Here is a 14,236-nt window from a genome sequence, read left to right as displayed (position 1 = left end):
AATGAGCATTACTTTACCTAATTTTAATTGTTGGCGTAACTAATAATTTTGCTATAATAGGATTTATTAATGCACCTAATTTTCTTTTATGTAACAGCAAAAAAATTAGTTACATGTACCAAGCTATTTTTTCCATTGGTTGTAGTAAAGAATCATCTTTGCCCTACTAACAAATCTACCGTGCTGTAACATCAAATTTTATTAGATATAATTACTAATCCTATGCAGCTTTGCGATTTGATTACTGCAACATAGCAAACTGGCTGTCCGTATATTACGGCGGTAAATTTGCTAGACTAGCAGGGTTTTTGATTGTCATAGCAAATCTTTTTTTTCCGTGAGGGACAGCTAATATTTTTAGTTGTGATAGCTCAATATTTTGCTACGACAGCAAACCGTTTGCTGTCGCACCTAATACAATAGGCACAGTAGCAAAATATTGAGCTATCACAACTAAAATATTAGCTGTCCCTATTTTGCTAAGTTTTAGCTACAGCAGCTATATTGTTTTTTCCGTGTAGGTCAGGGAACAGGGAACGGAAATCCAACGCGTCGGGAATTCTGTTCCTATTGCCTATTCCATATTCCATTGTGCGCCGATACGCGGTTTCTGGTAATGTTGGAATTCAGTTATTTCTGTTGCCCGCGTTATTCCCTATTCCTATTGCCTGCGCTTTCCTATTGCGCGATAGGCTTTATATTTAGCTGTGACAGCTAAGCACTTTGCTACCGCGCCTATTGTATTAGGTGCGACAGCAAACCGTTTGCCGCGGTTTAGAAGTTTGTAGTTGTGGCAGCAAAACATTCTTGGCAAGCCACGATTAGCTACGGTAGCGAACATTTTTTCTTCGGCGAACGTATCTTCCCTAACGATTATCACGACCAGTTCTCCAGACGCGACGCACGGAAGTGTGAATCTGTTCCGTTCTTACGCGAGACCTCATCTGCGTACCCCGCCGCAGGAAAGTAAGGTTTATTCTGCGAGGGACGCAAAACGCAAGACACTAAGCCGAGACGCAAGAGATCGGCCAGCGACAGTCGAGCGTTCTTCTCATACTTGACTGTGATTGGTCGATTTCTTGCGTTGCGGCTTAGGCCCGGTTTCACCGAACGTCGCTTAACTTTAATTAGTTTAATTCAGGTTTGTCTCTTTCTAAAGTTACAGTTGGAAAGATTAAACAACGCTGGTGAAACCGGACCTTAGGCGTATCGCGTCCGTTGTAGAGTAAATTTGAGGAAAGGATCGCGGTCTCCGCTGCGCGACGCGATTTTCGGGAGCAATACGTGCCGGTAACACATTGTGGTCCGCTTATCGTTGTTCTTCGTTAATTAATACGGAAAAGAAGGCGGGGCCCCTTCCGTTTCGGCGCGCCGGTTTCGCGCGAGTTAAAATAGACCGTAAAGCCGATAGATTCCGGTATCAATCCGCTTCGGTACTGCCAATCTATTTTGGTGCTACGTTAGTACCATTGATTGAAATTGATACCGTCCGTTAATATAGGTACGAGCCTAATTGATTGGTTCCGTCGATTAATCTTAATACGTAGTTTAATTTTTGGTACAATTAATTAATTTTAACACCACCACTGGCGAATTCATTAGGTTTTTGGTCGCCAATTTAAGGTCGATCCGTCCGTTAATCGTAGTACGGATAACTCTCGCTTCTAAACGGTATGATATCCTTACGTCACTGATCAACTATTCTCCTTGTTATACCAGATCTCTCTCTCTCTCTCTCTCTTTCTCCCGTTAACGGTATTCATAAACTATCCACCAAATAACTACACAACGAACAGTATATTGCAATGGCAGGCGTATAACACTTTAAGAATTTCTAAACCGTCGCACGTTTACGTCGCGCTCCTGACAAGTCCCCGAAGTACTTGACTCTCTACACTCGGGATTTAAAGCAAGCACTGGTAATAATTAAAAACGTACTCTAATAATTTACGGACAGGAGGCGCTAGTTTGTAGAAAAGATCGTGGGCGCAAAAGAACATATTCCGATAGTACTGTATTCATAAATACAGTATTTGAAGGCGGTTTTCCGGATTTTAACGAACGCATTTTGCCGATGCGCAAAATGAAATTCTGCTAAATCGCGACTGTAGTCCTCCAGTGCAAACTTGCCAGAGAGATCTCGTTCTATTAAATCTCTACCGATCGCTTAGTTATAAAGAGATCTTTATAAGACGCACAAGCTGCAACTCTATCATCTTCAAGACGTTCATTATAATTCTACGTAGATTGCTAAAGTTCCCGCGCCGTTCCTTGCGAACCCGTAAAGGACACAGGATTCTCGAATGTATTCCGTTCACCCAAGCACGTTACGTAGTAGAATATCCATCTCAATTAACGGATCTAATCCGAATCGATATCACAAGCACTCCGTAGTTTAACGCGATGCAAAATTTTTCAACAATGACACTCGCCCGTTTTGATCGCGATTACGGATTTCTCTGGTCTTCCTCTACCCGTTTTTAATAATTGTAGGCGAACGACACCGAAGGATGAATTGGAATTTTAATTAAAAGCTCCTTCATCTCTCTCTCTCTCTCTCTCTCTCTCTCTCTCTCTCTCTCTCTCTCTCTCTCTTTCTCTCTCTCTCTCTCTCTCTGCCATCCGCGCGCGTCGACTGATTTCAATAATATTTCTTATAATTCATTTATCTTATAATTTCTTGACCGACAGGAAACAATTGTTTATACAATTGCATTTTATAACTTCACTCGCGCCGCGAGTCTCTTATTTTATTTTATATCCAACATTCAATATATTTATCGGTGTTCACGACTATGATTTAATTCGACATTACTTCCACAGTGATTATTCATCAATTTGATTCATCTTACGAGGTAATATACAAATATACAGAGTGTCCTAACAATTGCACAGAGAATATTGTACCTCCGGATGCTAATCGGATTAATAGGTACCTATTTCATGAACGAATCCGAATCAGATTCGCGCGCAAGTCATAAATTATTACGTTGGGAGAATAATTACCTCTAATATTAATTCTAACGCGTTCAAAACGTAAGATTAAATTATAAGCTCTAAAACACGTTTCGCCAAAATTATTAGCGAAACAATTTTGTCGAAAGGGACCCACCTCGTCGGACAACTACAATTATCTCAGCATAATAATTTATAATCCACAACGAGAACCGAATCGCGCGCACGTTTTGATTTTGGAATACTTTTCCCCTACCATTTCGGCCGCTAAATCGCTTACATTTCTGTGTTACCTCGAGACTCTCCTTGTAACTCTTACTACTTATTAATGTCTAATAATTACAGCTGCTTCGCGTAAAATCCGAAAACTAATTTCCGTCCGAATCATCACCCAGTTACATTCATCCGTTTTGCGTCAGCACACGATCGGTCGGCCGATTAGAAGACTCGCTCGCGAAGAACCTGCGAGCACAAGTGCAGCGCACTTTTGTCCTCCTAGTTGACCAGAAATCCACGCGGATCACAATGTGTCCGAGGCGCGATTAAGTGCGACTTCCCACGTGGGAATTTATCGCGCCGCGCGCGATGTTACACGGCAGAGAAAGTGCTCGGAGTTGACTGTGCCGTGCGAAAATTATCGTTGGCCTTCCTCAAGTCGACCCGTCTCTTATTACGCCCGGCTGTCTGATCGATTCTCTTTAAAGCCCGCGGCACACGTACCTACGTGTCGGCTCCCTTACCCGACACAAGCCTGCGAGAGTTGCGGCATGTATGTGTTTCGGAATGGCCTAGGGAGTAAGGCCTGCTGATTAATTTAAGTTAAACACGAAGACCTATATCGTTTCGGTCTAAATTTCAATCCACTTGCGTCCACTTGATATTTTACTCGATACTCGTCTAATTTGTTCCCAAGAGCAATTTCTCTCCCTCGAAAAAGAAATGAATTTTTTAGTCCCTCCCCCCTCTCTTAGAAATTTTTAAACATACACCCTTTTGTCTGTTAACACTTTGAAGCACGGTGTGACATATGTTACACCTCCCGGAGATAAAAAAGCCAACACGTCTTTCACTCCGGTGTCTTCACTACTTCTTGTCTAGAAGGTTTGTGGTTTGCCAATCCTGATTTTGAAGTCGAAATTCTACAATTATCGACGACTGACTCAGTATAGCAGCTCGAAGTTAAAGTTTTAATTGAACAATTTTGTTTTCTACAAGACATTCTGTAGTCAAGAAGTTACTCCTGTAAACGACATTCGGAAACTAAGAATCTGGGAGGTTTTGAGATCACTGATTTCTAATCTGAAGTCGAGATCCAAGATGGCGGATCCAATATAGTTAAAATTGCGAAAAATGCAATCGATTTATCTGGAACTCGTAAGGTTTCCAGGTTGCTGATTACACATATGGGGTCAGATTTATAAAATTCATAACGGCGGATCCAACGTGGCGCCTGAAAATCTGCATTTAAATTTCATAATTCTGACACCAGACTCGTAACCAGCGACCCACAAAAAAACCCCTTTAGGTATTAACTTTCAGAAAAATCGGCTGAAAGGAAAAATGCTTGAAAGGGTTAGATTTGAACGCGAATACTTTTATTCTTCGTCGCTAAATACGCAACTCAAGATGAATACAAGTCGCTTCGTCTATGAAGAGACACTGAGAGTCGAAGGACATCTTATTTCTCCAGGAATTTGCGCGCAGGATTAGTCATTGTAGCGAAAATAAAGACTCCGACGCCGCAAATTACCGCGCGAACCGCGAGAAATATTGCGGAACTATCGGAAACGGATAACCAAGCAATTACAGTGCAATCTGTAACGTATGTGATATCAGCAGTGCAGCGGAGCGTTCACAGCGGCATACGCGAAGGGATAAATCAAGACCGAGATATACCGTGGCTGCACCGCGGGCTTAATGATCATTCATCTCATTTGGAATCGATCATGTCTAAAGTGCACACAGCGTGCGTCGTTAATTCTGTGCATTACGGCAAGGCATCGCGAGGCGCGTTCGCAGAAACTTTCGAGCTGTCATTAAAGGACGATAGATCGCTCGGTAAGACCGAGAAAATATTTTACCTCCACCTTAAAAATCCCTCTTTCCTATTTCAATAAGAGGAAATCGCTCGCAAATAACGTTCGAGATGTACCCAAGGCGCCGAGGGTTTTCACCCTCGGCGCGAGACAACACGTTCGAACGCGGCATTAAAGTTGTAAGCTCTGAAAAATTAGTAGCGAAATAATTTTATCCAGCGGGATCGTTCCATCGGGACAAAATGCAATTACATGGCGATGACTTACCTCACCGACTCGGCGCCAGGCACAGGATTCTCGATGGCAAACGACCGATTCGTCCGTTTTCGCACGTGCTGCGAGCTCCTCGACTTATCTGCCGTGCGGAGGAACGTCACGTACGACGTTGCGTATCCGATGCACGTGTGACGCTTGTTCATAAATCTTAAAATACACGCGCGCGAAGCACGTTGACCTCGGTGCACATTGTGTTCCTCGCGGGCACACGTATCTCGGTGCATGCTACGTGGAAATATGAGGGGGAAAAAAAACGGAGAAAAGAAGACGCTGATGCCTTCGTAATGGAAGATGTCGGGGCCGTCGACGAGCACGCGGTCGAATGGATTTAAACGAACCGCCTCGTTGCGCGGTCACAAGGTCGATTCCCTTCGTATCGATTAGGGTGGCGAGTGGGGTTAATTATTCCTTTCTCTCTCCGCGCCGTGTAATTGCGATGTAACGAGAAAAAAGGCTCGTAACGTCCCGCCCGCAATAACGCCCGAAATACCGCTGCGAATCTCGTAGTAAAAGCGAATTAATGCATTCGGAGTACGATAATTACAAGAGTCGATTTGCTCGACTTCGCCGGTTAATTTGAGCTGCGGCTTAATTTACTCCTTGTCCCACTCTTATTTCTGTCCCGAAAAGCAACTTAGCATCAGATTAAAGTTAATCAGCGATGCACAGGATGCGTTTCAGTTGGTGTAAAACATCCCAGGGGCGCAGTCTCATCGACCAAGCGTTAAAGAAACGTCCATATTTTTAAGCGCGAATATTTTTAAGTCTCGAAACGCTTTGGAGAAGTTGCTCAAGGTTTTCTCAAAGAGCTCGGAAAACTTTTAGTAACTTCGACCTTTAGTAAACTGGCGCTTCCAATTCTTTCCGTTAAACTCTGTCGTGTTTAATTGCATCACCTGTTCCGTTGAATTGTTTATTAATTGTTTCATAACGCTAAGGGGATGCTGGAGTGATTCTGCACCTTTTGCACTTTTCGCGTCTAGGACTGTCAATTCACGAAAACATTTGTGTAACGTACAAATTTTAGGTTACCTATAATTTTTCCGAGTGACTCGATTTTTTGTTAGGCTTCTAAACTTAATTTCAATGATACCATGCTGTTTTCTCATTTAGTCCGAATAGTGGGACACTGTCGGTCTGTACACAATAGCCATATTATTTGTATATTACACCGACGGTGTTCCACTAGTCGGACTGCATCAGAGAACAGCATGGTATCATTAATATTAAGTTTAGAAGCCTGACAAGAAGATCTACTCGCTCGAATAAGTTGTAAGTTACCTAACCTATAACTTTTCAGAGCGAATAGATTTTTTGTCAGGCTTCTAAACTTAATTTCAATGATACCATGCTGTTTTCTCATTTAGTCCTAATAGCGGAACACCGTCGGTCTGTACGCAAAAGCCGCACAATTTGTATATTACGCAAACGTTTTCGTGAGTCGACAGTCCTGGGAGGAAAAGGCGCAAAGAGTGCAGAATCGCTCCCGGCGTCCCCTTAAACGATAAAAATTTTCCCCAGTTCCAGAAAAACCAGGCATTTCTATACCCGTTTATACACGGACTTTATTAAATGCTTGGACGGAAATGCGCACCCGGGACACCAATTAAGATACACCCTGCGTACATCTAGACACCGTTATCCTTATCTGCCGATGATCATCGTCATCGGGACTTGTCTACGAATTTCTCGCGGCAGTACATATCGAAGGTTCAGTTAAGGCCCGTGTCGACGATACTAGAACTTGGTTTCCAAGTTCTAGCATCGTCGACACAGGCCTCTCTATGTACCCGAAGAGAACACAATAGCGGGGAAATAAAGAAGAAAAGAACGCGCGATGCATAGTGGAGTTCGCGAGGCGGGCTCGCGCGGAAAGTTCGGCTATCCGGAAATTGATATCCGCATTTATCGTCTTCCGCGCGGCTCGCCCCCCTCCCCTCCTCCTCCTCTGCCCCCTAATCCGGACGCGCGACGGACGTCCGGTGGATCTCTGGCGAACACGATAATACGTAGAGCTGCAGGTGCTTACTCTCCGCATCCGCCGCACGCCGTAATAGCACGCGAAGGGGTACGGTATCGATTTCTCGGCGAGAGGGATGACGCGCGTGCTGGTCGACGAGCTTGCGGCAAGCCGGAGCTGCCGCGGCAAGCCGGGTATAAAATTAACGTTGTGTCACCCCCTTAAGCGATATTATTCCCCCTCCCCCCTTTCCCCTATCTAGTCGACATTACCTCGTAATTCGCAATTCGTTGTGTCACCACGTAACACCGCTCGTCGCAACGCGGACGGCGGCCGTAGCATCTCTTGCCCCCCTCCCCCCCCCCTCTACCTCCCCGTGCATCGCACGTCTCCGATCTTCGGACACGCGGCTTGCATCGATCGGCCGACCGCGGCAGGCCCGAGAAAAGGGGGACGCACGCCGCGAGGGGCACGCGTCTCTCCGCGCGATCGTTAATGCCGCGAGGCGTCCTCGCTTCCGTCTCGGCGTGAAATTCCGCTCCCGCGATCTCGAGTCCGCGCGATTCGTTAACGCTCGCGCGAGGCTTCCTCACCTCCGCCGCGCGCGATCTCGGGCCCGCGCGATCGCGCCGAGAGACCCTGATCGGCCCCCTTCGATCCCGATCGCGAATCCTCCGATGCGCCATGCGTTTCTTATCTTATTTAGAACTCGCGTACGACTGGGATTACGAGTAAACTCCTCGTGACTCCCGCGACGTGATCTAATCAAGCGGGTCTTGCGGAGAATGAGTAATGGAATGGAGATTAAAGTGACGATAAACAAGTAGCTTACACGAGATTGAAATCACAGTCGGCTTTGAGCTGTTCTAACGTACTTACGGTGAATTAGAAAAAAGCTGTCTTTGTGCGAAGACCCGAGTTTCCGGGAAAGAAAAGAATTCGCGGGGCTCAAATCGGATCGCATCTAACTGCAGTCGGTTTCGGAATTACGTAAATTCAAGACCTATTTACATTTGAGATTCGTTTGTAATTTATGCGCGTAAGGGCGTGCCAGTATACACTTTGAGTACCCGCACGAATCAAGCAGTCTGCGATGCGCGAAGAAATCTTGACGAGCTTGAATTTTATTTCTACTACGAGGCGAAAGCGTTCGCAAACAAAAAAAGAGGGGGGAAAAACAGAACAACGCGAATCTCCTCCGAGTTATCGATAAGATCCAGAATGAAGTTAGACCCCCAGCGTGTGCCAACTGCCAGCACCTTCGAGGTCGCGTCCGCGACAAGCAAACCTGCAGCGGAGCTGCGTGCAAAGTCTCAACGACTCCTGAAGCGCATCAGAGGATTCGCGGGGTTTCCGGTCTCCGCCGAGTGTGTCATTAGACCGGGACCGTAATCCGGAAAAGGGACAGCGAGTCGTTTTGTCCGGGATCAGTTGAGCGAAATCGCGGGCTTCGGGAGCCGCCGCGCGGTCCTCGTCGGCCGACGTCGTCACCTGCCTCCCCTCTGTCCTCTGATGAGGACGGAAGGGTCTCTGTTCGCCGGCGTTAATTCCGTCACCGCACTCCGAAGGACGTTCCTGAATCCGGACGACTGAATCCGAGCGAGGCGGAATCCGCTGTGCGGTCGTCGACGTGGCGAGCTCGCGAAACGGACGAGGACTTCCACGAGCCAATTAGATCCCACCCCTCCGTTCGTCGACGACGATGTCACCACACTCTCTCAACGTTTCCCACGTTTCGCGAGACCTTCTTTTCCACCGATCGTACACCACCGTTGGCTGCGGTCCCGCGGTCAACCGTGCGAGAATCTGGGCGTGCGATGCGTCGCTGCGATTATCTCTCTCTCTCTCTGTCTCTCTCCCTCTTTCTGGAGAGAAAAGTCTTTTCTCTTTCCGGGAGATCTCGCTCTCGCCGAGGATCGACAGCGACTCGAGTTTGAATCGCCGGCTTCTCCCCTTTTATCTATCGTTCTCGATCATCCTCCGTTATCACGGCTCTATGCCCTCCTCGTCGGGCACGAGCGACGGCCTCGTTATCGGAACGCCACCATTAATAGCGTACGTCATAGTTAATAGGAAATTGTCGTTGATACGCGTCGCGTGTAAACGATGCTGCGTGTGTGTTGGCGAGTGTCCGTTTCGGTGGTGGCCTTATTGTTGCGCCGGCGGCCTTGACGTTTCCGTCGAGTTCTCTGAGGGAGTCGGTGTGGGTCGTGGTTGTCCTTTACGATCGCTCGTCGACGACTCGTCCGGAGGTGCGGCGACGTCGGGATTAAGGAGCGAGCATCTTCGACAGCTCCTCGTCCTGGAGGCAGCCCTTGAGGAATTCGTCCTGCGTCAGCTGCCCGTCGTTGTTCTCGTCCATCTTCGCGAATATGTTCTTCGCCCTCTCCTCCGCGCTGTCCGCCGGCCGATTGCTCGAACACGCGCCGAGCATGTCGTATATCGCCTGGGAACAGAAGGAACAACTTTGTTTCTCCGCCGTGGTATTCACGTTAGAATCTCTCGGCGCGCCCCGCCCGCCGTCTCTCCGCTCGCGCATCTGGAAAACCTAGTCGCGTCCGACATACGAAATACGTAGTTCTGGCATTAACGTCTCGGAGTACGGAGGACGATCGATGTCGTTTCCCGGCGATTTCAAAGAGGAAACGTGCGCTCTTCTGCTTTCAATTCGCGAAATGATATCAATCATCCCCGTTCCAAGGCATTGATGCGTTTCCAATTGACATTCGTGAAAGATCTCAGAATGCAATGCGATTTGAAGAAAGTAGATTTATGCGGCACCTTTTTACAACGAATTAATGATATTAGTGCGATTCTACTCGCACAAAGAATTGTTAAGCTGATGCAACAAGATTAATGCAGCTTTAGTTTACCACTTTGGTTTACTTACCTCCTCGCGTAATACATCAGACAAGTTTTGTACGTGTAACTGTACGTGTAGTAACTTTCGTTAAACAGGGGCTGTATCGATTTCAATTATGACACAACGCGAACGTGTACGTTTATACAGGGTGTCCCAGGGTGAAAGGTCAATATTCTGGGAGGTGATAGTATCGGTCATTTTAAGCAAAAAATTTCATACGAACATACGTCCCATTCCCCACTGTTTCCGAGATAGAGCTACTTGAATGTAGAGTCCCTGTAGTAAGAGTCTGGCAAGGGTTGACGCAAAATGGCGTCTGGTCTGTTCGTTATCGCTGCATTACTGCACTAGTGCAGTTAGTTAATTGCACTAGTGCAGTAATGCAGCGATAACGAACAGACCAAAGGTAACCAAATAATAATAATAATAATAATCCCGCGTTCAGAGTTCAGATTCGAGACACCTTATTGGTTCCGCCATTTTGCGTCAAACCAATCAAACGGAGAATATTTCTTGCCAGACTCTTACTACAGGGACAAGCACAGTATAACCAGTAGTTGCACTCTCTGTCGGCACCTTTGATCTGGGCGTTCTCAATTTTCCGCCATGTTTTTATTCGCGCCAACAGTGTATCAACGGCTAAAAGTGCCTGGGCCCTTTTCAGGATCGTATCCAGGAAAGGCCCATACGAACTGGCATACATTATTTATTGTAAATGAAAATGGCCTATGAAAAAATTGTTTTAATAAAAGTAATTAATGTAATTACTTGCTCCAACGTATGAAAGTATTTACGCGTTATTCGTCAACACTGCGAATTTTTCAGTGTCACACCGACTATGCACTAACACACGTACAAAAATCCTGTGATTGGTCAGAATAAAAACATGTCGGATGCGCAGTACGGATCGGCGCGAAGGTGAAACAAAAGAGCGAGTGCCCATACTGGTTATACTGTGCTCTTACTACAGGGACTCTACTTGAATGTCTCGTGCGTACACTTCGCCCTTCGTCCAACCTCACCAACGTCTGCGGGAATCTACTCTTATATGTACGTCTGTTGACTGTTGCGCCGATAACATTGTAGAAACGTTCAAAATGCCTCGCGTATTCACAAATGTCGAATACGCAGATATGCTGTATGTTTACGGTTTCTGTGACGGTGGCGCTACTGCTGCTGTTGAAGAATACCGTCGACTCGCTTTCCTACACGCAGAATTCCGAATCGTTAAGTTTTCCAAGGTTTTCAATACGTTGCGCGAAAGTGGAACGCTTCCCAGTGTTCAGGTTTCATCCGAACGAGGACGTCAACAAAATGTGCTCTATCTCGGAAACAGTGGGGAATGGGACATATATCCGTATGAACATTTTGGCTTAAAATGACCGATACTATCACCTCCCAGAATATTGACCTTTCCTCCTGGGACACGCGGCATATCCCTTGAGACTTGAGCCAACGGCACACGATACTATTTTTCCTACTGTACTGCTTACGAGAGCCAATCAGGATTTAGCTTCGGGTCACCTGATCTAAAACTCTGCATCTTTATTGGTTCTGGTAAGCAGTAGGAAAAATGGTATCGCCTGCCGTTCGCTTTAGTAAGAGAAAGCTATTAATATACATACGAACAATATTTGAGTTAATATTAAATACTTTAACGAGAAATACAAAAACATTTTAAGAAATCGACGCGCTTGTATACTGCTTTAGTTTTCTGATTAAAAGTTTTTTTTCCCCTAAGAAAGTGTAATAAAGGTAGTTTGAGCAAAGATGCGATCGTTTGCATATATGCATTATAAACGCCATAAAATCGTAAATCACGAAAACCACGAACAAGCCTCGTGTCACTTCTTTTTCAGACAAGAGTCTGTTCTAAATCCATCAAGATCGGAAGGTTACGCGACTCAGCCATACAAAAAACCGCACCTGATTAATGAGCATTCAATGGACCGCCGGTGAGCGTAGCTTCTTTCGTTCTAAGTATATATACATAGGTGCCGAACTATAAAACGTTTCGGGTATACGGCTATTTATTACTTCAGCAATTTCTTCCCATAATAAAAAGCATACCGCGTTTCAATGAAGAACATATATAATTTATGGAAAAATTATTAGCGTAACAAAACATGCACGCGTAACAATTTTACATGTGTATCACTTAATTCATTCATGTGGTGTCGTTTGTGACTTCGCGTAAAAATTTTTTAAGTATTATATTTTGAAGCTTGTCTTATAAAAAAAACTGGTCAAATAGGTTTATACGAATTTTATTAAAATATCGACCGTGAAGCTGTCTTTCGACAGCGCAAAAAAATTCTCTTTGTCGTGTCATAATGCATTTACAGTTGATCGGGAAATTGATAAGTTCAAAATTAAATCATGCGCGGCACACGTATACCCATTTTTCTTATGCACGTTGCGTTCACGGTCGAGCAAAGCTCGACTAAGTGATAAATCGTGTTGCCCCAAAAATATAATTTATCGCACCGATACTTTTTTTGAGAGCCACTAAAGCGCACCAGTGATTCTTTATTTAGAATCTCCTTTTCGTACTTTTTCCGATTAGTCCACTGTAAACCGTCCGGACAGAGATAAATGCGCGAAATTTATTATTTTCCCACTCAGCAGCTAGACGTGAGATAAAGCAGATTAATTTTATCGCGAACGCATTGGCAGACTTACCGGCGAAACACAATTATTTAAACAAAATTAATCCTCTTTTAGTTTTCCCTGCACAGTATAAAATTATTCAGAAGGCTATAAATCAATCTTCAAACTACACGGAGAGAATTTTCTCTCAAAATTTAGCCTGAAAATCATGTATTCGTGGGACAACGAGGCATTTTGAATAACTTTATGGAAGTTTTTTTGAAATTTTACCGCATATTTTATTATACTGAGAAAAAACTGTTGAGACAAGAAAATATTTCTTGATTCAACTATATGCTGCAGGCACGGGCTGTCAAACAAATATTTTTTAGTTCACGTAAACATTTGTTAATCAAAAATATATATATTTGAATAAATTATGTATGTTTAATTAAAAAACATATATATTTGAATTAAAGAAATACTGTTAACTAAACATATTTAGTAATATCAACTATTTCTTTCTCCGTGCAGCCATTGTTTACATTCTACTAGTAAACGTATGGTAAAATTTCAAAAAACTCTCATGAGGTTCTTCGAAATGTCACGTCGTCCCACGATTATATGATTTGCAGGATAAATTTTAAGTTCTCCCCGTAATTATTTATTATTACAGTTTATATTTACTATATAAACTGTAATAATAAATAATTACAATAACTTCTGTTACTTTCATATAACGAAATTATATTTTTCTATGCTCAGTGTAAAATATTGCCTTGTAAAAATATTTTTATCTACTTCATTTCCAATTCTATCTAAGAATAAATGTACCAAATGTTTCTTCCGCGGATACATCGCTTTATAATTTGACGAAACGGCAGTATTTTTTTATACAACAGCGCTTTACCCGTGGAGATATCGGCAACAACTGTTGGGATACGCGGAGTTTCGACAATGGAATGTAGGGTCAATTGAGTTACAGGAACGCGCGTTTCGCGATGTAGATGTTCACAGGTTAAGTGTTAAACATGGATGCGCGGGAGTTTCGCCAAACATTCCAGCGTTAATTTTCATTGAACCCCGAAATTCCCGTGGAAGTGGCGTCGCGGAAGTTCCAAACTTCTAATAGCGTGGAGATGAGTATCCTAACGGACGCGACTAGGCGGCTCGATGAGCTTTTTAACGAAAGCGATAACGTATCTTAAAGGAAGACGTAAAGATCTTTCCTTTTTCACCCCGAGCGAAACTTTTTGCCGATAATTAAAGCGCCTTAATCTCTTTCAGGACGATTTTCTCCGTCATTTGAAAATTAGAGAAATTATCATTTTCACGATGATAAGTGATCGGTGTCGGCTTTTATCAGAAGTGAAAAGATTTCTATGAGAATACGTATACAGGGTGTCTGATGCAAAAGTAGCCACTTTGCAAATAGCGGTAGATTGGGTTAAACTAAGGAGAAATATCATGTACCGAGGTACAAAGTAACAATAGTTACCGACAAAGAAATTTATACGTTTGAGCGAATGAGGATGCAGGAGACGGTAGGCCGGACTC

At 44.3% G+C, this 14,236-nt stretch overlaps 2 protein-coding genes across 2 annotated transcripts in view; both read right to left on the bottom strand.

Annotated features, from left to right (window-relative positions):
• The window catches only part of LOC105559459 (neurocalcin homolog), a 243,737-nt gene that overhangs the window by 27,596 nt on the left and 201,905 nt on the right, over positions 1–14,236 (bottom strand). The gene's annotated exons all lie outside the window — the stretch shown is intronic.
• The window catches only part of LOC105559461 (neuronal calcium sensor 2), a 33,964-nt gene continuing 27,741 nt past the window's right edge, over positions 8,014–14,236 (bottom strand). The window contains exon 4 of the mRNA XM_012007749.1: positions 8,014–9,673. Within this exon, the coding sequence (XP_011863139.1) occupies positions 9,497–9,673 (177 nt within the window). The 3' untranslated portion in view covers positions 8,014–9,496. The remainder of the gene's footprint in view (positions 9,674–14,236) is intronic.

This window comes from Vollenhovia emeryi, unplaced genomic scaffold (genome assembly GCF_000949405.1).
Source record: "Vollenhovia emeryi isolate VEMERY1.0 unplaced genomic scaffold, V.emery_V1.0 DF939269.1, whole genome shotgun sequence".
Classification (NCBI taxonomy): domain Eukaryota; kingdom Metazoa; phylum Arthropoda; class Insecta; order Hymenoptera; family Formicidae; genus Vollenhovia; species Vollenhovia emeryi.
This window is presented reverse-complemented; position numbering and strand designations above follow the sequence as displayed.